This window comes from Aethalodelphis obliquidens, unplaced genomic scaffold (genome assembly GCF_003676395.1).
Source record: "Aethalodelphis obliquidens isolate GAN/ISIS:26980383/991018 unplaced genomic scaffold, ASM367639v1 scaffold9, whole genome shotgun sequence".
NCBI lineage: Eukaryota > Metazoa > Chordata > Mammalia > Artiodactyla > Delphinidae > Aethalodelphis > Aethalodelphis obliquidens.
This window is the reverse complement of record NW_020837953.1, coordinates 33,564,251-33,590,727: the sequence shown is the minus strand read 5'-3', so window position 1 is coordinate 33,590,727 and position 26,477 is coordinate 33,564,251. Positions and strand designations below refer to the sequence as shown.

Here is a 26,477-nt window from a genome sequence, read left to right as displayed (position 1 = left end):
AGCAATCTTATACTAAGCTTAAAATTCATTTTCTTTTATTTTTTTAAAGCATTGACTAATCCTCACATCCACGGTGGCATTGGTACTTTTGTTTTTAATTAATTAATTTATTTTTGCTGTGTTGGGTCTTCGTTTCTGTGCGAGGGCTTTCTCTAGTTGTGGCAAGCGGGGGCCACTCTTCATTGCGGTGCACGGGCCTCTGCCTATCGCGGCCTCTTTTGTTGCGGAGCACGGGCTCCAGATGCGCAGGCTCAGTAGTTGTGGCTCACAAGCCTAGTTGCTCCGCGGCATGTGGCCTAGTTGCTCTGCGGCATGTGGGATCTTCCCAGACCAGGGCTCGAACCCATGTCCCCTGCATTAGCAGGCAGATTCTCAACCACTGCGCCACCAGGGAAGCCCCAAAATTCATTTTCTTAATCGTGTATTCTAAAGCTTATTCTCTGCCTTCCTTCCTGTCTTTCTAAGACCCTCAAACTTCTTTTTTTTTTTAATTTTTATTTTTTTGGGTGTAGTTGCTTCACAATGTTGTGCTAGTTTCTGCTGTACAGTGAAATGACTCAGCCATATGTAAGCCTCAAAACTTTTTTATCTCTACTGTCCAGGAGTCCTAACCTTCCTTCCATCCCTAGTAAAGTTTCTCTAGACCAACATTAATAAAACCATATTTGTCTTTTCCTCCAGGCCATGTATATAGTTAGAATACTGATAAATTGAAACTGGGATCCTTGTAAAAATATAAATTGAAGCTGTATACACATAAGTAAGGAACTATTATGAACATGCACTCAGCTTAGTAGAAATAACTTTTCAGATATTGTTTTGCATCATAGAACCTACTGGATCTCTTTTACTCTTTTTATGTATGTATGTATATTTTACCCTTTTTATTCTTAAAGTCTGTCAGCTCTAAGGAAAGCTCCACATTTGCCATCTTATCCTCAGACACTAATGGAAGTGATCGTCCTCTCATAACTGATGATCATTGTATCAACATTAAATTATAAATAGAGAAACAGGGCTTCCCTGGTGGCGCAGTGGTTGAGAGTCTGCCTGCCGATGCAGGGGACATGGGTTCGTGCCCTGGTCCGGGAAGATCCCACATGCCGCGGAGCGGCTGGGCCCGTGAGCCATGGCCGCTGAGCCTGCGCGTCCGGAGCCCGTGCTCCGCAACGGGAGAGGCCACAACATTGAGAGGCCCACGTACCGCAAAAAAAAAAAAAAAAAATAGAGAAACAGTTTGAATGACATTCATTCTCTGTGAAGGAGGTTGTATGTTGTTTTAAAGCATTGTCTAAAATGTTTGTTGTGTAAATCCTTCCAAGGATATTTACGTTTTTGAAATCAGTATACTGATAACATTATATACCATTTCAGTAAAATGGGCATTTTCTCATATTCTCTTCTAGCCTTCTGCTTCAACAATAGCAGCAATAACAGCAACAAAAATAATTTTCATTATTCTTTCTTATTTTTCTCAGAGGGAATAAATATTAACAGAAGTAGTAGAACTAATATCAAAATATTCAATTTTTTTGGCATCCAGTGCTCTGTAAGACACCATAGCTTTTTGAATTGGACCTTGAAAATAAACATTTTCACATTGCTTTTTTTTGTTTTCTTTTTTTTTTTTTGGCTGTGCCGTGTGGCTTGTGGGATCTTAGTTTCCCAGCCAGGGACTGAACCCGGGCCCTTGGCATTGAGAGCGTGGAGTCCTAACCACTGGACCGCCAGGGAATTCCCTCATTTTGCTTTTCATATAGAGAAAATTTAGCTTCATTTCATTTGGGCATATTCATAGAGATACTCTAACCAGGAATGATCTTTTCTTTCGGTTTAAATAATTTAATTTAAAACTTGGAGATCTTTCTGTTATAAAGGGTTCATAATCCACTAAATTCTCTCTGTGGTTAATTTTCCTTGTTTTTATGTTGAAGTTTATATTCTGAAGAGTTTCTAAATAAAGTTTAAAATTTTACTTTATATAGAAGGGAGTATTTTTGATGTTACTAATGCCTCTGCTATTATTAACTAACATTCAAGTGCTGATTATGTGCCATGCACTGTGCATTGTGGATTATTTTGTGCATTATCTCAAAGACTTTATGAAAAAACTGAAGATGAGTAATCCAAATAATTTGTCCAAGATTTCACAGTTCATGGTGGCAGAGCTGGCATACTTACTTTCAAAGCCACGTAAAAACAAAAACCTATGTTTGACTTTTATAAAAGGTAAAATGTGAGTCTTTAATTGTAATTGTGCTTTAGTGAGTACAAAATTGAAGGCTAGCTCAAGTTTAGAGGAAGGGTAATATAGAAAGCAAAGGTAGTTTGTTCTACTGTGATGACCAAGTGGGACTGAAGGTGTTTTTCAAACTTAATTTAATGAATCCTTTTTTAAAAGTAGATGAGGTTTAACTTCTGTTGAGTTTTTATTTATATGCATTGGAACAGCATGTTTGGATTGGGAGTACCTTGCCCTTAGTGGGCTCTGTAACACATAATGTGAAATGCGGATCAAACAGCATATTCTCTGTCATGCAGAATTGCTTCTAGAGGATGAGAGGGGGAAGTGTTTCTGGGACCACCACATACATTCTTCTTCCTTTCTTCTGTTCTAGGGCAGCCAGGGACTGTCTGCCTTTTCTCTGTAGGATAAGGAGGTCTTCAGGTCCTTAGCTGACCCTACTCACACTGATTGTAAGCCTTCTTGATTCCAGATAGGATGAGGACAAAAGGCAGAAGAGTTGTACAAGCTGGTGGACTAGAATCTAGCATTTCTAATAACATGTTTTTGGCATTTGATGATACTGAGAACAGAGGGGTTTTTATGTGAGCATTTCTGATTTAATCATGACAAGTACAAATACAGGCAACTGTCTATTCTAGAGTTGTTTAGAATTTAGAGACTAATGAAAAGATAAAATCAAGGAACTTTTGCTGGTCTAGGTAACTATAGGTTTTAAAGAAGAAACTATCTTTCTTCTCTTCTAGGGATATTTTTTTCAGTTCCCCTTGCTTGAAAGAAGGAACTACTTTACCCAAAAAAAGCTTTCAAAAAAACTTTGAAATTTGGGTTTTTAACTGAAGCAGGCTTGTATACTTGGCTAACTTACTGATAAAAGGATAGAGGAAGCTAGATAATTTTGGAGAAGAGTTCTATAAACTATTGTTAAGGCTTTTTTTTTTTTTTGTGGTATGCGGGCCTCTCACTGTTGTGGCCTCTCCCGTTCTGGAGCACAGGCTCCGGACGCACAAGCAGGCAGACTCTCAACCACTGCGCCACCAGGGAAGCCTGCCTTTTTTTTTGTTTTTTAAAGAGAAATATAATGAAACTTGAGTTTACAGGGATAATTTAATAGACTGTGTAACCACACTTTATTCTTTCATTAACACAAGGAAGGAGAAAATGTTTGAGATCTTTCTTAAAGGATGGAAGTATTCTTAGCTAGTCTACCATTAATAGTCAGTGATGTAATACAGGATGTGATAAAGGACTGATCTGAAAGTCTACCCTGGATGCGCATGTCTATTCTGTTGTTGACACATAGCCTTTTATTAATTATTTGCCTTCCTTTTGTTAAATGTTTAAGTGAATGCTCATAATAATTGAAAAGTATTGCTTTGTCAAGCAGTTTGCTAAAACTACTAATAATGAATTATTAAAATCCAATGTTTGGGGGGAATGCAAAAAAAAGTTGACAGCTGATTTTGGACCTACCAGTTTAGCATTTGATTTATCTTTTAGAACTTGATCTTTAATAAAACAAAAACAAAACAACACTGGACCTGGGGACAGGAGATGTGAGTTTCAGTTTGACAATACTTTTAACTAGTCCAGTGATTTTGGGGCCAAATATGTAAGCTTTCTGGAATATTATTTCCTTTTAGGCAAAATGAGAGATTGAGGTGAGTGGTCTCTTGTAACTATAGTATTGTATGCATTAAATTAATAGTACAAATTTAATTGTCTTGGAGGAGGAGAATAGGGCATGTTTAACCTGCTTTAGAGAACACTGTTTTTCTTAAGAATTGTAACAGCATCTATTTCCATATGAATAAAGGATATGCTGATTGCAAGTCTTTGATTTTTACCTGTTCATTAAAACAGATCTCTAGTAAGCATGCTTCTGTGTGTTGATCATTACAACCCCAGTAGTTAGTACAATTCCTGACACATGGTAGATACTTAATAATTAGAATAAATGAATATATGCATGAATAATGAATATATAATCTGTAATTCAACTCTATGAGAATTATGAAGTTAACTTCATTAGAAAAAGTTGGTACTGCTAAATATTGGTTGGGGAAAAGAAGAGTAAATCTGGAAACTTGGCTAGAGGAAGTCGTAGATATATTGGAGAGGCACTTCAGTATATTTTGTTCCTTGCACTATTTTTTGTTTGGAATGAGTCAGTGAAGGTACTGTATTATAAGCGGTGGAAACATTTAAATTAGAGGCTGGTTGTTTTCATAGTCAAGGGAAATTCAGGAATGTTGAAGCTGGAATTAACTGTTTCAGCTCAGGCAGGGAAAATAAAAAGAGAGAGAAGGTAAAGTTTTCTATAGTTAGCAGGAAAAAAAATACATATATATACACATATACACATATATATAATATACATATACATACACACACAGGTGAAATTTACTATAATCATTCACTGAAAAGCTTGTTATGTAATTAATTTCATTTCTAATTATGAAGAACTCTTTAAGCTTAAAAATAGATATTAAACAGGAAAATAACTTGAGCATGTTGGTATTCAATAGATATTTTATATTCTCCTTACCAATATAGTACTATGTCTAATTTAGAAGATGTATCTTTTCTTGAATTTAAAATGGCAAACGTAAAAGTTACGAATATAAAAACTAACCTGAAACTACAGCTTACAACTGAACAAATTTTTTTCTAAAAATACCTCACTTTCATTTTTAATTTAAAGAAAAGTAGTAAGACAGCATCTTAAAATATATGAATAAATCTAAACTAGTTCAATGTAAGATTTTTTCCGTAGTCTTACCGGCCCCCAGCCCATTTTGCAGGGCTTTTAAGCTGATCAGTCTTCCCTAAAGTGGTGCTCAAGAGTCTGGACTTCTCTAGTCCTGACTCCCTGGAGCTGATACAAGCTCTGCCGAAGGGAGAAGTAAAGAATTGGGCTTTTTCATATGTATTTTCCAATTTGAGGAAGAAATAAACATTGGGTATGTGTGTTTGAAAATTTAAGTATATGACATACACATTTGTGTGTGTTTTTTTAAAAAAGCTGTTGTGTCATGAATGTCTTTTCTCAAAGTAGAAAGACTTTGTAACAACACAACAGAGCACTTGTTAGCAAAATTCCTGATGTCTTATTTTTCTGTTGCTCATTGTCACCCTTACAATATTTAATATATGGGCGGTTTTGGAAAATCCTGAGTGTAGGAAAGTGAATGATCGGCCTCCTGCTGTTTTTGTCCTTAATCTGTGCTTGGGCAGCTTAGACTCTTCCTCCTGTCAGGGTTCTGTGGTACTGCTTTACATGGCTGGCTCAGTGTGTGGCATACCCAAGATCTGTCTGTTTGGCATTCCTATTTGAGAAGGCTCTACAGTTGAAATGTGGCTAGTGTAACTGAGGAAATGAATTTTAACTTTATTATGATTAATTTAAATTCATATTCAGATAACCACAAGTCACTAATGGCTACCATCTTGGACAATTCAAATATATAACATTTCCATCATCACAGAACGTTCTCTTGGACAGCTCTGCTCTAGAGTTCTCTTTCTAAGACGCCCATGGGCTTGGCACAAGTCTGAACAAGTAGACTGTTTCCCCAGCATTCTAATTTATAAAATGGAGGTGGAGTGTGGATGAGCTTTGGTTGCCAAGAATATTAATATGTGAACAAAAACACTGTGTAGAACTTTGTTTCCTAAGGAAAAAACACATCTTAAAAATATCATGGAAAACAGATGATGGCATTTCTTAGAGTAATAACCGTTAAAAGATGTCTAGTAACTGCTAGCACAATGGTTTGATTGAGAGAATTTATGCTAATGTATCTTTGGAGGATCTATAATCCGTTATTACATTTTTCATTTAGGTACTTAAAGCTTTCACCAAAACACCCAGAATCAAATACCGCTGGAATGGACATCTTTGCCAAATTCTCTGCATATATCAAGAATTCAAGGCCAGAGGCTAATGAAGGTAAAAAAACCCAAATGATTGAATTAGCACTGTAGAACCATTCCCCCCTCCCCGCAAAAATACCCCAAAACAAAACAAAAACAGGAACAAAGACCAAAACCCCCTATTATGACAGTGATTATAAATGATTACTTTGGAGGCCAGACATTCCCATAAGTATCAAAAACTGGCTTTCAGAGTTCATCAGAGATTTGAGGATAAACCAGGGTAAGTCCTTAAATTGCTTTTTTCTCTGTTTCTTGCTAGTGGGACCGTGCCTAGCATAAAGTAGATGTGTGATAAAATGTTTATTGAATAAATTTGTTCTCATATTCTTCTGAGAAGTTACCACTAAGGGAGCTATACAGAAAACTACGGCCTCAGGAACAGTGGCCTGGGTGGTTGAGGAGGTTGGAATAGGTGGATACAGTGCAATTTAAACTGTTTCCAAATCTTTGTTTATTATCTGTGCCAGCAACCTGAAGTCAGCCTGGGTGGATTTTTGTGCTAATTACCCTTAAGAGCAGTTTTTGGAGTTGCTCTAAGAGAGATTTGGACTCACCAGCCTTCCAAATTTCTCCATATCCTAAAATTAAGATTTTAGTTTCAAGTCATATTTTCATGGTGAGAATTGTTTAGGTAGTACAGATGCAACTTCCTTCTTTTATTTATTAAAAGACACTATCTTATTATTTCATTTACCAAACTTACATATAGTAAAGGGAAGCCTCTTAGAAAGAGGTCCCATTTAATGAACCTTGTCTTAATGACACCATTCAGTCATTTCCCCTTTTCTTCTCTTTAGGGTGTTAAGCATTGTTCTTCCTGGGGAAAACTATATAGAGAGAGCATTAGTGTTTAATTAAAAGTAACAATAATAACCAAAGAGCCAACTCCTGAAGACACTATAATCCATCATAATTTTAGACTCTGGTAGCTTGGCTGGATTTCTTTGGGTAGAGTTTATGGCAGCAAATGAGCAAGAATACCAAAGGGGAAAAAATATCAGTGCTGGTTAAGCAAGAATAAACATTTTAAAAAATTGAAACATTTGCTGATTTCCTTCTGTTATTTCAGTGGGTAGATTTCCAAGCTATTCAGGCTTTTATTTTTTCTATAGTGAAGGGAAAAAAGGGAAAACCTTAGTGCTCAGGCCTGGCTTATTAAGTGTGTTTCAGTAGCCGCCTTAGTTTGGGAGCAATTTTCCTTAGTAATTGGCTTTTCTTTCTGACTACTGTTTCTGTCTGAGAATTTTATATACTAGGTAAACAGTTATACTGGAGCCCCTCCTATCCACAGACAGTATCTTTTCTGTTCTACCCTCCTTCCTGCAGGTGACTGTTCTTTTTACACCCAGATGCTCTTGCTGCATAATTCTTTGAACTCTCGTAGTTAAAGTCATAATGTTTTTATTTCTCTGTGTGGCTTTTGGAAACTAGAGGGTGGTTGAATTTATTTTGACACTTGGTGGGGAGGAGAGGGAAATAAAATGTGTTTGCTTAAAAAACCCCAACAAAACCAATTGCTTTGAGGGATGGGATGGGGGTAGAGAATAGGGGAGAAAGTGACTCATTTAAGTATAACTTTGTGTTCTATTTTTTCCTATCAATTTGTTACTGTCTTAAGTAGCCACCTACACTTACTGTCCTTAGAATGCTGTAACCAATAAGAACAAACAACATAATGGATTACACAGTGCAGAATTTAGAAGGCTTTTTACATTAAATTACCTATTGGTAAATAAGAATTCCAGTTACCAAGCAACTTCCCCCCACAGTGGCCTGTCACTGCCTTGGGACTTTAGAAAACAGTATTCCAAATCACTTTGGAGCTTAACGGGTCTCCCTTATGTATGTTTGTTGCAGGTCTCTTATCTGTCTGTTCAGTGCAATTAAATGCCTTAAATAAGCCTTAGTCATCCACCTCCTAATTCCCCCAAACAATAAACAACTTACATGAAGATGGATTTGTCATTTTACATGGTAAATCAGAGTAGGCAAGCCTTTGATTAGTTTTAAAAACCTATTAAATGTTTTACAAAAGCCAATGTGTTTGGACAATTTTAAGACCTTTTAAGAGCTAATTCTATCTAAGTAAGGGATTAGCTGCCTAGATGCTATAGCAATTGGGCTAGTGAAAGTGAAAGAGAAGGGCCAATGCTTATATTGGGGTACAGAGTAAGCAAGTATGATTTAAAGAATAAAATAAATGAAAGGAAACATAGATAGATAGATAGATAGATAAAACATATAATTCTTTCGGTAACATGTCTGAGGTGATTGGGAGTAACAGCTTGTTTTTTTTGAAGCATTAAAAGAGAAATTAATGGGTAATTCCTTTTATGGGATGGGTTCATTATGACCTGTCCCAGATCTCCTAAGTTTTTTTCAGTTCTGTGATTTCATTCATTTATATAACTTATTAAGCTCCCAAATGTAACTAATAGATAATTTATTAGTCTGTTGATGTTTATAATATTCTTAAGAGATCAGTGAATTTAGCAGTGATGAAATCTGCCATTATAGCCTCCGAGACATATTTCATAATGTCCCAATTCACACTTTTAAATGGAGGCAAGGAATCTTTAGATTCTGATCGGTTCCTTTTTATTCAAGATTTATTCTCCCTCCCTACTTGCCTCCCTCTCTCCAACCATCTCTCTCTTTCTGTCTCTCTCCGGAAAAGTGTGTGGAATCAGAGGATGGTTGTTCATCATTGTAGCAATGAGACTGCGTTGGGTATTTAATCATGTTTAAATACTTATTACCTCTCCCTGTTTTCCACTGATGTGTTACCTGGCATTTAAAAATTGCTTGTGTAAGATTACCCTTTTATTAAAACTAGCAGTAGCTTTAAAATATAGTTTTGTCCATGTAAGTGCTCATAATTTTTTTCTTCACTGTAAATTATATTGTTTTTCTACAACAGTAACTGTCTTGTTACATTTAATGCTTTTTGCCTTGCGCTTTTACTCATTCAAATTATACAAGTAGTAGAATAATGCATGCTTTTTGAAGAAGTTAAAATAATACAGAAATTAATAAAATTTCAGTGCCCCTTCTTAGTCATATCATATAAACTCTTCCCCAGCAGCTAGTATGTATCCTTCTTTTTTTCTATGCACACATTGTACTTAAATGTGTATTTATGTGTATATATATATATATATATATATATATATATATATACACACATTCCTCAGTTATCTTTATCATGTACTATATGGTAGAAATACTTTAATATCAAAATGTAGATCTACCTCATGTTTTAGAAATGCTGCTTAATATTCCATAATATGGATTTTTAGTTAACTATTTCCTTACTGATAGACATTTAGATTGCCTCAAGTTTTTTATTATGACAAACTGTGCTGCCAGTGTCCTTGTGCTAGATTTCAAATAGGTCAAAAGGTTTTGTTCTCCAAAGACTATAATAGTTTTTATTCCCACTAATGTGAAAGTATTCATTTCCCCACACTTCTGACCCTGGTGTGTTTGTGTGTGTCTGTGTAAGAGAGAGAGTATGTGTTAATATTTTGATTTTCACAGTTAATTTAAAAACTGATTGTATGGCCTCTGGGGTACTTAGTAATTTTTTTGAGAACTTTTGAAATACCTCCTTAGAGATACGGCATTACTACAGTAGGGGTATTAGAGAATAATAGTGCTACTTTTTAATTACAAAAGACAAGGAGCTAGCAAGAGGGAAGAGATATGGGAACATATGTATATGTATAACTGATTCACTTTGTTATAAAGCAGAAACGAACACACCATTGTAAAGCAATTATACTCCAAAAAAAAAAAAAAGGAGCTTAAAAAAAAAAAGAGCTACTTTTTGATGGACTGCTACTGCCTTCTAGTGGTTAATCTTGACATTTTCTTTATTTTAACCAGTTTCACATTCCTTTGTGATGGTTTGTCTTTAAGACTTTGTTACCTCGTTTTTCTTTGTTTTGTTGTCCATTCCTTAGTTTGATACATAAAAATTGTATCAAACTAATTCAGCATTCTTTGTTTTCATTAATATACCCTTTACTCTGACATTCTTTTTTTTTTTCCTGACATTCTTAACTATGAAAAATCACTAACACTCTGGTCGAGTACAGCAGTTCAACTTCATTGCAGGTACTTTGCTACGTCCAAAATTATAGAGCAGTAATTGTAATGTTCTGCTAGCTTCTGAATTTTAGTCCATGCCTTACAGCTAGGATCATAAGCGTTGTATGTTATAAACCTTGGAAATTTAGAATATTTTATTTCTCTACTGGATACTTTTGAGAATTAATTCAGGAAAAGGATTAATTTACAGTAGATCAGAGATCATAAACTTGCTTGCACTTGTTATACCACTCAAGTGCCATTTGAGACATTATTTCAGTGTTTGAATTCAGTATTGTCTTCCTTATAGGTCATGATCCTGTTCATTGTAATCTGATCAAAGAACAAGTCCTTATATCTAATATGTGTTTATTTTGTATTCACTGCTTTTGACGGGAAGCATATTGAATCTTTAAAAGTTTGTTCTTTTACAGTCCTGAGATTCTGCTGTCTCCTTTTTTTCTTTTTAAGTGCAACCGTGAAAATTTTCCATCATGCCCTGGACTCCTTACTAACGTAGCTGTTTCTCACATTGCATTTTCTTGTTAATTTATAAACTTTACATTTCAGCTGACTGCATGCATTATTAACAGCTTGTATGTAATTAATAAAAGGTTATATTTATTGTCTTTGTATTTTTGATCTTTTATCTTTAAATGGCTTGATTCCCTGTCACTTCCCCAGTTGCAGTTAAGCTCCCCTAACTCGTCAACTTTATTTTACTGGGTTCTATTGGCCTGTTTCTTAACTATTTTCTCTAAGAAATAAACTAGCTTGATCCTGGCTGTGGCTAGAGCGACTTTCTGTTAATAAAACAGGTAGTTCTTTGATCTTAATCTTGTTGTCTATCACTTGGCATAACACATTCCAATTTGTTTGATATTTACCTAGGTAAAAAATATTACCAGTTCTTTTTTACATTTTTTAAATGGCTACGTGCTCTATAGTAATATGTAGTACCTACCTTATTCTCAGCTTCCCACGAAGATATAAAAGTCAAGTATAAATATCTTCAATCATCTGACTTGAAAAGTGTCTATTCTACATTTTCACCTAATTGCCTTTTGAACTTCATACATTTATGAAACTCAAAACTCTTATACTTAACTATTGGCCTTTCTCAGTCTGCTCCAGACATTGACCAAGTGTCCACCATATGCTGAGGTAAAGTGCCATGAATTTAAGGGGATATGCAGAAGAAGAAGCACAAGACACAGACTTTACCTTCAAAGAACATATAGTACGGTTGGGGAGCAAGAACGATGCATTAATTTTAACAAGAATATGAAGAAAGAAGTTCATGACTTAGTAGACTATCATTTTAATATAAACCAGCTCTAAGTTTAAAAATTTACCAGCTTTAAAAATCTAATAGTAATAGAAAGTACCCATATCAAGGACTGAATACAACTAATACATTTTATGAAACCATTTTAAAAACTACAAGGTATTCAGTTATCAGATACTTTAAAATAACTTATATATATTCAAAAGTAAAAGAACAAGGTGAAAATTACAGCAAAGGACTGGACATTATAAAAAAGAATCAAATGGAAGTTCTAGAATTTAAAAATACAATATCTGCTGAAATTATGAACTCAATAGATGAATTTAACAGAGTAGACAATGGTGAGAAAGTATTAGTGAACATGAAGATAGGTCAGAAGGAAATAGCTAATGGAAGCACAGAGAGATAAAAAGACAAATCCAGCAAAAAAAAACAAACCACAGAAAAGAGTGCAAGACATGTGGGGCACAATAAAAAAGTTTGACATGTGTATAACTGGAATCCCAGAATAAGAGGAGAAAATGGAATTGAAGCTATAGCTAGATAATTGCCAAGAATTTTCCAAACTGATGAGAGATAACAAGCCATGGAGTCAAGCATTACAAAACCCAAGCAGGACAAATAAAACTATACCTGTATAGATCATAGTCAGATTGCTGAATACCAGAGGTAGAATCTTAAGAGTGGCAGAGAGAAAGAAAGCTCTTCAAGGTAAAAGCAATAAGACTGAGCACTGATTCTTAACAGAAACAGTGAATCCAGAAGACAGTGTTATGAGATCTTCAAAGAGTTAAAAGAAAACGAATTAGAATTCTGTAAGCCATGAAATACCCTCCAAAAGTGAAAGCAAACACATCCAAATATTTTATTTTTGCCTCAAGATGTGACATTTATATTTACAGCCCTGGATCCGTATACTTGTTGACCAGTCAGCTTTCTCTTACTGCCTCTTCTGTGAGCCTCTAAAATTCACAGTTCAATTTATAATTTCAGGTAGTCGTAACAAGTCGAATTCCAACGTGTCAGATCTCCTTTCTTTGATTTTGAGAAAAGGCAAAGTCTCTTCTTTATTTCAGTATCTATAAGATAGGATAATATCTACCCATCCTATGTCCCATGGCTGCTCTGAGAATCAGTTCTCTTAACATATGTTCACCAAGTTTTTCAACTGAAAATTACTATAAGAATGTAATGATTAATATATTAGTTTTTTATTTATGAATTTTAAATGGTAAAAGCAAAATAGACATTTTCAAATAAACAAAAACTGAACATTCATCTCAGCAGACTCACACTAAACAAAATACTAAAAGTAGTTTTTCAGGCAGAAGGAAAATGATTTCAGATGAACACCCAGAGGTGCAGGAAGGAAGGGAAAGCAAAGAGTAGTATAAATATAAAATATAAATGAATACTGTCTGTATAGAACAGTAGTGTCTTCTGGGATTTAAAATATATGTCCAGGGACTTCCTGGTGGCACAGTGGTTAAGAATCTACCTGCCAATGCAGGGGACATGGGTTCAATCCCTGGTCTGGGAAGATATCACATGCCACAGAGCAACTAAGTCCATGCGCCACAACTACTGAGCCTGTACTCTAGAGCCCACAAGCCGCAAGTACTGAGCCCGTGTAGGGCCCGTGTGCTGCAACTCCTGAAGCCCGCGTGCCTAGAGCCCGTGCTCCGCAACAAGAGAAACCACCACAATGAGAAGCCTGCGCACCACAACGAAGAGTAGCCCCCGCTCACCGCAACTAGAGAAAGTCTGTGCACAGCAATGAAGACCCAATGCAGTCCAAAAAAAAAAAAGTCAAATTAATACACAAACAATAGTAGCATGTGAGACAGGAGGGAAATTAAATACAGTTAGAGTGTTCTAAGGTCCTTGCATTATCCTGGAAGTGGTAAAAGTTATAATTAAGCTTTAGTAAGTCAAGGAAACAAAGTCTAGCAAAAGAATGTGTGATACTATGATCCAGCAATCCCACTACTGGGCATATACCCAGAGAAAACCGTAATTCAAAAAGACACATGCACCCCAATGTTCATTGCAGCACTATTTACAATAGCCAGGTCATGGAAGCAACCTAAATGCCCATCGACAGATGAATGGATAAAGAAGATGTGGTACATATATAAAACGGAATATTACTTAGCCATAAAAAGGAACGAAATTGGGTCATTTGTTGAAATGTGGTTGGATCTAGAGACTGTCATACAGTGAATAAGTCAGAAAGAGAAAACAGATATCGTATATTAAGGCATATATGTGGAACCTAGAAAAATGGTACAGATGAACCGGTTTGCAGAGCAGAAATTGAGACACAGATGTAGAGAACAAATGTATGGACACCAAGGGGTGAAAGCTGCGGGGGTGTGGGGATAGTGGTGTGATGAACTGGGCGATTGGAATTGACATGTATACACTGATGTGTATAAAATGATGACTAATAAGAACTTGCTGTATAAAAAAATAAATAAAATTCAAAAATTATATTAAAGTATGATACACAAGTAGAGGGGGAAATGAATAATAATTAAAAAAAACCTTAATCCAAAAGAAGGCAAGAAAGAAGAAGAGAACACAGAACAGGAGGGCAAATAGAAAACAAACGTATGATGGCAGTTCTAAACCAAAGTTTGTAGTCATTACGTTAAATGTAAATGATTCAAATACTCCAAGTAGAAAACAGAGTTTCCTAACTGCATTAAAAATGTGTTGCTTATGTACAAGAAGGAATTCTTTCTCCCTCCCTCCCTCCCTCCCTCCTACATTTGAAATACACACCAATAGATAAATAGACAGACAGATAGGCTGACCGACCCAGGAAAGTTGAACGTAAAATGGTGTAAATACTAACCAAAAGAAAGTTGGCAAAACTATGCTGACATTGCACAAAGTAGACTTTGAGGAAAGAATCATTGCAAGAGATAATGAAACATGTTTCAGACTGATTTAAAAAGATTAACCTACCAGGAAAATAAAATAATTCTAAATTTGTGTAACCAAATAACTACCCTCAAAATATATAAACCAGATTGACAGAGCTAAAAGAGAAATAAACTAATCCACAATCTCGGTGGGAGATTTTAACTTACTCCCTTAGTAACTTAGAATCTGCCAAAAAGAAAAATTCAGTGAGAATACAGAAGAATTGAATAATACAATGAAAAAATTAATCTCATTGATATATAAATTTAATCTCATTGTGCCCCACAACTGCAGAATATACCCTTGTTTTTCAAATGCACATGGAACACAAAATTGACTGTAAAGCTGAGCCATAAAGCAAATCTGAAAAATTTTCCAAAAAATGGAAATTGAAATCATATAGAATATTTTCCCTGACCACAAAGAAAAGCTAGATATCAGTAACAAAAGTACAGCTGGAAAATTTCTACATGTTTGAAAATTAAGCAGTGCATTTCTCAATAACCCATAGGTTGAAGAATAACATGATGAAAATATAGCATGTCTAAATTTATATGCTGCCACTAAAGCTGTGTTTAGAGGAAAATTTATAGCTTTAAATGCATATATTAGAAAAAAGAAGGGACTTCCCTGGTGGTCCAGTGGTTAAGACTCTGTGCTCCCAATGCAGGGGGCCTGGGTTCGACTCCTGGTCAGGGAACTAGATCCTGCATGCCACAGCTAAAAAGATTCCGTGTGCTGCAACTAAAGATCCTGCCTGCTGCAACAAAGACCTGGTGCCGCCAAATGAATGAATGAATGAATGGCAAAAAGAAGAGCTAAAAATTGGTAACCTTAAAGTATCCACCTCAGGGGTTTAGTTAGATCAGCAAATCAAGAAGGTAGAAGGAATGAGATACTAAAAGTAGAATTTTATGAAAAGAAAACATGTGACAGGATTTGGAAAGCTGAAAGTTAGTTCTTCGAAAAGTCTAATAAGAAAATTGATAAATCCTTGACAAGAAAAATTAAGAAGTGAGAGAAGGCAGCAATAACCAGTATTAGGAATAAAAGGGGATTACTACAGATCTTGCATTTAAATGACTTTTGGAAGATATTATGACAATGTTTATAAATTTTTTAAAAAAATTAATTTAATGTATTTTTATATTTGGCTGCGTTGGGTCTTTGTTGCTGCGCCTGGGCTTTCTTTAGTTGTGGTGAGCGGGGGTCACTCTTCATTGCAGTGTGTGGACTTCTCATTGAGGTGGCTTCTCTTGTTGCAGAGCACGGGCTTTAGGCACGTGGGCACAGTAGCTGTGGCTTGCGGGCTCTAGAGCCCAGGCTCAGTAGTTGTGGCGCACAGACTTAGTTGCTCCGCGGCATGTGGGATCTTCCCGGACCAGGGATCGAACCCATGTCCCCTGCATTGGCAGGCGGATTCTTAACCACTGTGCCACCAGGGAAGCCCTATGCTTATAAATTTGAAAACACTATTGCATAATTTTACAGAAAGTACAGTGTAAGAAAATTGTTGCAAGAACGGATTCAAGATGTGAATCATCTTATATCTATAATTAAAAACCATTTCACAAAGATGGCTTCACTCTTCTAAGCATTTGGGAAAGATGTAACATCAGTCTTGCATATACTCTTCCAGGAAACAGAAAAGAGGAAATACTTTCCAACTTGCTTTTTGAGGTCAAACCACACAAAAGCATCAAAAGAAAGTAACTTTCAGGCCAGTCTCTCTGAAACATAGATGTAAAAGTCTAAAACAAAATATGCCAAATCCAGCAATATGAGAAAAGATAATGCACATAACCAAGTTGAGTTTAATTCAAGAATGGAAGATTGTTTGGACATTCACAAATCTATTCGAATTATCACAATAATAGAATAAAAGAAAAATTATGTGGTCATTTCAATTGATGCAGAAAAAGTGCTTGATAAAATTTAATGCTTATGATTAAGATGTTTATTTTTTAAAAATTTGCGAAAAAGATACAGCAAGAAATTTCCTTAATCTGACAGAATCTACAGAAAAGTTACAGCAAGCACCATAATAGGGGAGTAGTGAAAGATTTCCTCTTGAAATTGAGAACTGAAGAAGGATGCTTACTGTCAGCACTTCTATTTAGCATTGTACTGGAGGTCTTGGCCAGTATAATAGACAAGAAAAAGCTATAATGCTATAATGAAAAAAGAAAAAGCTATAATGAAAGCTATGAGACTTATAAAAGAAGGGATAAATTTGTCATTATTCTTAATATAATTGTACATGTAGAAAATCTAAAATAATCTACTGATGAACCATAAGAATAAAAAAAGTGAATTAGCAGGGTGGTTGCATATGAGGCTATTATAAAAATTAATTGTATTTGCATGTTAGCAAGAAACAATAGAAAATGTGATAAAAATATTTATACAATAAAAAATGTCAAATATTTAGGAATAAATTTAACAAAAATGGACAAGGCCTCTACATAGAAAACAAAAGAAATTGAAATTTCTTTCAATTTCATAAAATAAAAAGAAAAATTTAGAAGAAATAAATGATATTCATAGATTGGGAGACTCAAAATTATAAAGATGCCAGTTTTCAAGTTGGGGTTGTGTTGAATCTATAGATTATTCAAAAGTCCAACAGCATGTGCGTGTGTGTGTGTAAATTAACATGCTAATTGTACAGTTTATTAGGGAAATGTAAGGAGCCAAGAATAGCCAAGATGATCTTGAAGAAAGATGTGTTTGAAAACTTCCACTACCTGATATCAAGACTTGTTATAAAGGTACAATAGTTAAAACAGTGTGATATTAACAGAAGGGCAGGCAAATAGAACAGTGGAACAGAATATAGAGTCAAGAAAATATCCATATCTCACACCATACACAATCAGTTCTAAGTGGATTGTAGATATAAATATGAATGGTAAATAATATATCTCCTAGAAGATAATGGGGAATAGCTTCATAATTTGGGAGTAGGTAAGGTTTCTTAAGCTGAACACAAAGTACCGATCATAAAAGAAAAAAAATAAATTGGACTACATTAGATTTAGTAACTTACGTTCATCAAGTCACCATTAAGCAAGTGAAAAGGGGGAAGGTATGCATAATACATATAACCACAAAGGATTTGCATCTGCATATATAAAAAGACTGCAAGTCAGTACAACAGACAGTCCAAAGGAAAAATGAGCAAACAGCACTTTACAAAAAGAGTATATCCAAAGAGTCAATAAATATGAAAATATGTTAAACCGAATTTGTCATACCCAAGAATGGTTAAAATTAAAGAGACCAACAATACCAAATGTTGTTGAAGATGTGAAGTAACTGGAACATCCATACACTGCTGCTTGCTGTGCTGAACTTGGAAAACTGATCACAGTTTCTACTAAACCTGAACACACACATACCCTATAACCTACATCTCCTTTTAAAAAAATTGAAAAAAAATTTTACTGAGGTATCATTGACATTTATTAGTTTCAGATGTACTACATGGTTTGATATTTGTATACTGTGTGAAATGATGACCACAATAAATCTAGTTAACATCAATCACCACACGTAGATACAAATTTTTTTTCTTGTGATGAGAACTTTTAAGATTTACAACTCTTAGCAACTTTCAGATATGCAGTACAGTATTATTAACTGTAGTCGCCATGCTATACATTACATCATTGTCACTCCATCCATTTTGCCCACCCCCTGCCTGTGGCAACCACAAGTCTGTTCTCTATCTGTGAGCTTGTTTGTTTGTCTTTTACGAGTCTACATATGAGTGAGATCATATGGTATTTGTCTTTCTCTGTTTGACTGACTTGACTTAGCATAATGCCCTCAAGTTTCATCTGTGTTGTTGCAAATGGTAAGATTTCATTCTTTTTTGTAGCTTAATAATATTCCATTGTATGCATGTGATGTGTGTGTGTGTATACACACCACATTTTCTTTATCCATTCATTTGTCAGTGGGCACTTAGTTTGTTTCCATATTGGATAAATATCCAGAATTGAAACTGCTGGATTACATGGTAGTGCTGTTTTTAATTTTTTGAGGAACCTCCATACTGTTCTCCACAGTGGCTGTACCAATTTACACTCCCATCAACAGTGCCTAAGTGTTCCCTTTTCTTCACATCCTCACCAACACTTGTTATTTCTTGTCTTTTTGATTATGACCATTCTAACAGGTATGAGATATCTCATCCACAACTCCATTTTTGATAGGAATATGAATAGATGCACACCAAGAGATTTGCACAAGAAGCCCCAACTGTAAACAACACAAATGCCATTAACAGTAGAATGGATACGTATTTATTCTATAATCATATAATGAAATGCCAAATAATGACAAAAATGTATTATCTGCCTCACACAACACCGTCAGTGATGTTCCTTAGGGTTCTGTCCTAGGCCCTCTGCTTCTCCTTCATTTCCATGGCTTCAGCGTTCATTTGTGCTTTCAGGACGTACAAATATATTGCCCCAGCCTAGTCTGTTCCAGACTAGAACTCAACTGTCTGTGGACATCGCTGCTCAGGTGTCTTACAGACATCTCAAAGTCAGCATATACTGAACTCATCTCCACATTTCCTGAATCTGCTTCTCCTCTAGGAAGGTACATGTCTCAGCAATGGTACCAGCGTTCACCCTGGGAATCTTTTGTTGATGAGCTTCTCTATACTACTTTCATTCCCCAAAATATAAACTGAGAGTAGGAACCTTTTATGTTTTATTCAGTAGTGAATTTAACGATGCTTGGTACAAAACTTGGCATGCAGTAGGGCCTCCATTTGTATTTTGTTGAATACTTCTGTCCTCCTTTTTCCATATTCAGTTTGGTTTCCAAGCTCGGTAGGTTTTTATCTCCTCAGTACTTTATAAAATCCTTGTAATGCCTACAGCCCCTACCTAGCTAAGACTACCATCTGTTGTCTGGACTACTTTGAAGGGATCAAGGGATGAGTCAGTGGGAGCAGTTTGGAAGAAGAGGTATAAGGTTAGGACATTTATGTTGCTGGTGAAATATCTAATATACAGCATGTAAAACTTTGCCTTTTTCTGTGATGGATCCAACTTTATTCAAAGTTATAACTAATATGGAGTGTCACCTCATGATTTTAACTTTCTTTTATGGCCAAGTACTGTACTCATCAGTGTGAACTCATCTATTCTGGGAGTGGGAGGTGAAGGTGGGTTGAGAGGATAAAAGACAAAAAGGGATAAGGGAGGATCTGTCTTTTTAACGTTAGTTTCATATTCCTTTCTAATGATGTTCGCATCCCCTCTTTGCTAAGGGTCACTAACCTTGACTTTCTAGATATACAGGGTGGCTGCATCCTGCTTCTCTCTGAATTATAACATATAGTATCTTGATCTATTTTGCTAATGAGGCCTCCAATTCAGATTGTAAATTGAACTTTCTAATCTGACCTCTATTTTTCATGTTATTATAAGATAGTGCTATTTTTGGCTTCTTACGAATATTAAGGCAGTGCAAAAACTTCAGGCTTCTCTGCTTGGAGTGGAGTGCTTAGATTGGAGTTTCTTAACACAATTCATGGATATAAATCCAAATATTTTTACGGGAGCAGGACTTAAAATTGAGGGCAAGAATCTGTCTTGGCAAGATTTTCTTTCCTAGATTTGAAATAATAGGTTTGCCTTTTCTCACCCATTTTTCCCCCCAGTTTAAATATCAACTGTATTGGGCCATGATGTGTTTGTATATGGGGCATTTAGTTATTAACAAATTTTTATAGATACCACTATCTGAAATTATCATGCTTTTTAAAATATTTATCTATAATTTTATCTATAAATTTGTTTGTCTTATCTTTCTCCCCCAAGTAAATAAGCTCCATGAGAGCAGGAACCTTGTCTGTTTCGTCCTCCTGTGTCAGAGAAACATTTGACAAATAGTTATTGACTGAAGGAGTAATGCTTCTACTTGGGGCTTGGGTGGTTTTTCTTCTTAGAGTATTTCCATTTTTCTTTCAGCATTGGAGAGGGGTCTCTTGAAAACACTGCAGAAACTGGATGAATATCTGAATTCTCCCCTCCCCGATGAAATTGATGAGAATAGTATGGAGGACATTAAGTTTTCCACACGTAAATTTCTGGATGGCAATGAAATGACACTAGCTGATTGCAACCTGCTGCCCAAACTGCACATTGTCAAGGTAGGCCTGCAGGATGTGGGGCACTATTACACCTAGTATCTGTTTACTAAGGCAGCACTTCCTCTGTGTAAAACTTGGCTGATCTTCTGACACGCACTATTTAGCACCCCCCAAATAGTGTAACTTAATGTTGTTCAGGCAATAGTTGAAACACCCTAGGGTTGATTAAATGGAAAATTATGTCTTAAAATCAAGGCATATGAGAAATAGGATTTTTTTTTTCTGCGACTGCATAAAAATTCAAAGATGTAACAGGTAACTTTGAAGTGGTGGCTACACTGACTTATAGCATCAAACTTTGTTCTCTGATCACCTGGCTTTTTCTTTTCAAGGCAGAAAATATTTATTGAGCATTTATTGTGTGAAACACTATGCTGTGTAGGATGGTTGTGCATTAAAGATCAAAATCAAGAAAAACAGAGATCTAGTGTGTGTGTGTTTCAAGTATTTATCCAGTGATTATACTTGGCTGTTTCTCTGGATGGCCAAGGCAGGCATTTGCGACGACCATCACACTTCTCAATCTCTGGTGTAGCGTGCAGTCCTTATTTAAAAGTCTAGTTAGAGTGAAGGTGACAGACTTCAGGTAGAAGCAGTTTTCAGAGATTCACAGAATTAATTTGCCCTGAAATCAGATATATGTCTGGTTTATAAGACATGGCATATAAATGTTAATTTTTGATCTCTTTGTATTTCAGGTGGTGGCCAAAAAATATCGCAACTTTGATATTCCAAAAGGAATGACCGGCATCTGGAGATACTTAACTAACGCATATAGTAGGGATGAGTTCACCAATACCTGCCCCAGTGATAAGGAGGTTGAAATAGCATATAGTGATGTAGCCAAAAGACTTACCAAATAAAATAACACTTACGAGAGAGATGTCTTCACATCTTCCCCTAAGAACATGCTTTTCCTAACAGACTGCTCCTCTTCCTATAAAATAGAAACTTTATTTTGCACAAACATGCAGTTATTCCAGATTAGGATAAAGGATAGACAAGGTATAGTAGCTATCTTTAAATATATACTCCTAAGCAGTATTATTTGAAAATTCTTTTACCCTGCCTACCTCCCCTACCCCGTATCCTCCTAATTTGGAGACACTCCATAAAAACTTTTCACTTTAAAGGCAGTTTGCCATCTCTCTAGAGCCCTCACCACTGTCTCCATTCACTGTGTACAGATGGCAGAACTTTTGAGGTGCACTGTTTAACTGTTAAAATAGTAATCACAACCTCATCAGGCCCAAACTGGTGCATAATGCACGGTACAAGGAATATTTATGTATTTTTGGAATTTTATAATATTTAGTAAGAGTATATGAAAGGATTGCTACTGTATCAAAATATTGTTTCAATTTAGTCTATCCTGGATATGTACTAAAGGATGTTACCACCAGAGAAGAGAGCCTTCTCCAGAAAGTCACTACAGATATTGCTATGTTACTTTGTATGTGGATTTTTACTTTTGCCTAAACGCATTTATCCTTCATATCAATTATAATATCTGACACTACGTAGAAGCTAAAAGTCTAGAGGGAGGAACAATATTTGCAAGATCTTCTTCAAGCCTTTTATGCATATAAGAGAAACCAATGGGCACATGATACTCTCTGTCTAAATATGTTACTGGTTATATGTATTTTGCCCAGTGCCATTCATTTGGAACATTATTACTTTCTTCCTTTATTTTAAAAATGCTCCTTTTTTTAGGTAGGCATCGGCCTTGCTGTTTGTAGATCGTTTGAGCAACACTACGTACACTGATATTTAGTTGATTTAGCTGTAGCAGTACAATGGTTAGTAATGTAAAAACTAACCTAAGGAATGTAGTGTGGGTTTGTCAAAATATCAAGTAGAATTTTGTTTCTAAAGCACATTTAATGTGGATAATCTAAAGAATGCATTATCCATCCTATATTAAAAACAAGATAAAACACATAGATTACCACTCCACCCCCATTTACTGTTAGACTTTGGGTAGAGGATGGTTCACTTCTTTTGGACTAAACTATAGTTGTGATGGTGACTACACACTGACTGCAGTTTTGCCTAATCTCAATCATTGCACTTCCTTCAGTTAAATTTTCCTACAGCCACATTGAGGAATAGCAGTCTTCATGTTTGTTTGTTTCTTAAATTGAAGTCCTAAACCAGGAATTGTGTTGTAACAAGGGAGGATGAACTTGGTGAAAATAAAACAAAAGTTTGCTATGTATTTATTCATTAAAAAAAAAAAAAGACTTTCTATGTACTACTCCAAAGACTGTGATTGTGACTATAATAATGTTTTGGTAATTTTTATACCTAACCTGTTTAAGAAATGCTATTTCTCATAGGCTGCTTTTGGAAATTTTAAGTATATTGCTTTAAAATGGCAGTGTTTTCTTCCCTATGATATGCTAACGTTTAGTAAGCACTGGCTTTATGGAAGCAGCTTGATTTTTTAATAAGCATTCTGCATTTTTTAAACCTATCAGTGACTAGCTTGGTATAGAAAGATAAGAAAAACTCCATATTGTGTCCATTTCGCTCAGGGAGATTTCTTTGCTTTACCTTTCTTAGAACTCCTTATTGCTGATCAAAAGTTTGGGTACCCACCTTTTTGTAATAAAATGTTGGATGATGATTTATCTTGTTCCAGGAAGAAGCATTATCAGGTTATATATTGAGAAATTCTATAGCAGTAGCTTCCGTGGGTGAATATGTCACCTCTGCACCAATACACAGACAGTCATCTTCACTTTTCACTTACTTTTACGATAGTGGTAACTTGGCATCAGGTGATATTGAATCTTGCCTCATAGCTTAAAGCATAGAAAAGATTCAAGAGAAGTGGGGGTGTCTATTTCAAGTGAACAGTGGACTAAGTGGTACAGAGTAGAAGACTAATGAGGAAAGAGCTACAGTCCTCAAAACGGATGAAAAAACACATTCTGAAACTCAGTTGTGAAGTGTTTTCCACTTTGGATATTTATTCTCTTCTTCTCCTTTTTAAAAATTTATCCCCTGATTGTACTTGGCTGTCTCTCTGGATGTCCAAGGAAGGCAAGGTCTATCTGTTATAATTTTGATGAAGGCAGAATTATTTTTCTGTTGAAAGACAAATCTTATTACTTTATCAGGGAAATTAGATGAGGTTGAGATTGGCAAATGAACGAAAGCTACTAAGAAAGATGATCCTAGAATATGCTTTTTACCCCATCTTACATTTGTGGAAAGATCATAGCTTCATGTCTTGGGAGATTTGGGACACGAAAGTTTTCATGGCAGTTCATGTAGTATATGGGCTGACACAGTAGAAATCATCTGTTATTATTTCTACAACTACTGAATCATTTTCCCCTTCATTTAAACCCCTTTTGTTCCATTTAAACAAGATTAGACTCTGAATGGAAGATCTTACTAATTTCCAAGGGATTCTGAGAAATTTTTGTGTTCAACATTTGGAAAGCTGTCTACTGTTTCAGTTGATGTAACTTCCTTTTTTAAAAAATGTAGATGCCGATTTTCTATACAGTTCTGTTATTTTCTTTTACTAGGATTGTTGACTTTAGTGATAAAATTCATGTAAGATTTTATTTCTTGGTAACTTTGGTTTATACAACTACCTTTATTATTATTTTTTAATACAACTATCTTTAAACCCTTGAGCAATCTGTATACAATGAAGAGGTTTCTGACATTTATTCTTACACTCAGTTGATTGACTTTAGAATTTAGGCATATTTACTTCTGTTGTTTTGAATCTCTCCAGAGTTGCATGTAGATAGCTTTTGTTTCTGTGCATTTAAAATATCCATTTAGAAAATATCTACATGGTAAAAATGAGAAGAAATAGAAATGTATTTTTTCATGGACATTTTGATACACATTTCATCAAGTTTATCGATTAACCAATTTCTTACACTGGTTATAATCAGTATTTGATTCAAAGAGAGGGAAGCATTCATTATTGTTATAATATATGGGTTTTTTTATTCCATCCTTTACAAATTACTAAGGCTGGGGCTGTCAAAATTATATTTTTATCATGGAAAAAAATTTCAAATCCCCCAAATCATAATGTTGAACAGAATTGGAGTATTTTCTTTAAATCAGTTGAAAAGGAAAATGAAAGCTTATAGAATGCTTGTATTTTCTTTTCTGTCTCTGGAACCAGTATATTGCTGGCAGCTATTGTATTAAAAAATAAAATATATTTTCACTATCATACAAGGTTCTTTTTTACCCCCTCATGAAAATAAATAACAATTTGGGGTAAAAGTGTTTTATTTGAGACTACTTTTTTTTCATGAGTGGCGATTCAGCACATTTAGTAGATTAAAGGAGGAAAACCATATGTTCATCTCAATAGGTGCATAAAATAATTTATAAAAACTTTCATGCTACCCATTCTTAGCGAAATAGGACCAGAGATTAACTTTTTTTAACCCAATAAAGACATCTGCCAAGAACCTACAGCAAATTTCATACATAAATATGAAACAGAAGCCCTCTCATTAAAGTCAGAAATAAAACAGGATTGCCTTCCGTCACAGCTATTATTCAGCTATTTTCCATAGCTGCTTTATTAGAGGCATCCTACACCAATGCAGTAAAATCAGTAAAAAGAATAAGGAATGGAAAAGAATAGACCAAATGACTTCTTTGCAGATGATGCATACATAAAAAATTCAAAATAACCTACTATTAGAAATAATAAAATTCAGGGGCTTCCCTAGTGGCACAGTGGTTAAGAATCCGCCTGCCAATGCAGGGGACATGGGTTCGATCCCTGATCCGGGAAGATCCCACATGCCGCAGAGCAGCTAAGCCCGTGCGCCACGACTACTGAGCCTGTGCTCTAGAGCCCACAAGCCACAACTACTGAGCCCGTGTGCCACAACTACTGAGGCCCGTGTGCTCTAGGGCCTGTGTGCTGCAACTACTGAGGCCCGTGTGCCTAGAGCCCATGCTCTGCAACAAGAGAAGCCACTGCAATGAGAAGCCCGCACACCGCAACGAAGAGTAGCCCTTGCTTGCCGCAGCTAGAGAAAGCCCGCACGCAGCAACGAAGACCCAGTGCAGCCAAAAAAAAAATAATAATAAAATTCAGATGCTTACTAGATAAAAGATTTAGGAACAAAAATCAATGTAATTTCTATATACTAATATTAACTACATTAAAAATAAACTAGGGCTTCCCTGGTGGCACAGTAGTTAGGAACCTGCCTGCCAATGCAGGGGACACGGGTTCAAGCCCTGGTCCGGGGAGATCCCACATGTAGCAATTGGGCCCGTGCGCCACGGCTACTGAGCCTGTGCTCTGGAGCCCATGAGCCACAACTACTGAAGCCTGCATGGCTAGACCCCGTGCTCTGCAACAAGAGAAGCCACCGCAATGAGAAGGCCATGCACCACAACGAAGAGTAGCCCCTGCTCGCTGCAACTAGAGAAAGCCCGTGCGCAGCAAGGAAGACCAAACACAGCCAATAAATAAATCAATAAATTTATTTTTTAAAAAAATAAATAAACTAGTAACATTGGTTTCTTCTGGAAGAAAACTGGGTGACTGAGAAAAATGGATGGGAAATTGTCAGTGTATACTTTTTTGAGCTTTTAGAAATTTGTACCATAAATATATTACCTATTCTAAAAAATTAGAAGTGTTTTAAAAGATAATCTAATATATTTAGGATCAAGTCTAATAAAGAATGTGCAATTCCTTTATGGAGAAAAGTACAAAATATTATCAAAGGACCTAATAGAAACCTGCTCGGTGGACAGGTGTACCATGTTCATGGATGGAAAATGTAAAA

General features: G+C 35.6%; 1 protein-coding gene across 1 annotated transcript in view; it reads left to right on the top strand.

The window, feature by feature from the left end:
- CLIC4 (CLIC family member 4) overlaps positions 1–24,889 on the top strand; it is an 86,657-nt gene extending 61,768 nt beyond the window's left edge. Inside the window, exons 4-6 of the mRNA XM_027109671.1 lie at positions 6,091–6,197; positions 20,492–20,673; positions 21,372–24,889. Of these exons, the coding sequence (XP_026965472.1) occupies positions 6,091–6,197; positions 20,492–20,673; positions 21,372–21,536 (454 nt within the window). The 3' untranslated portion in view covers positions 21,537–24,889. The remainder of the gene's footprint in view (positions 1–6,090; positions 6,198–20,491; positions 20,674–21,371) is intronic.
- The last annotated feature ends 1,588 nt before the right edge of the window (positions 24,890–26,477 follow it).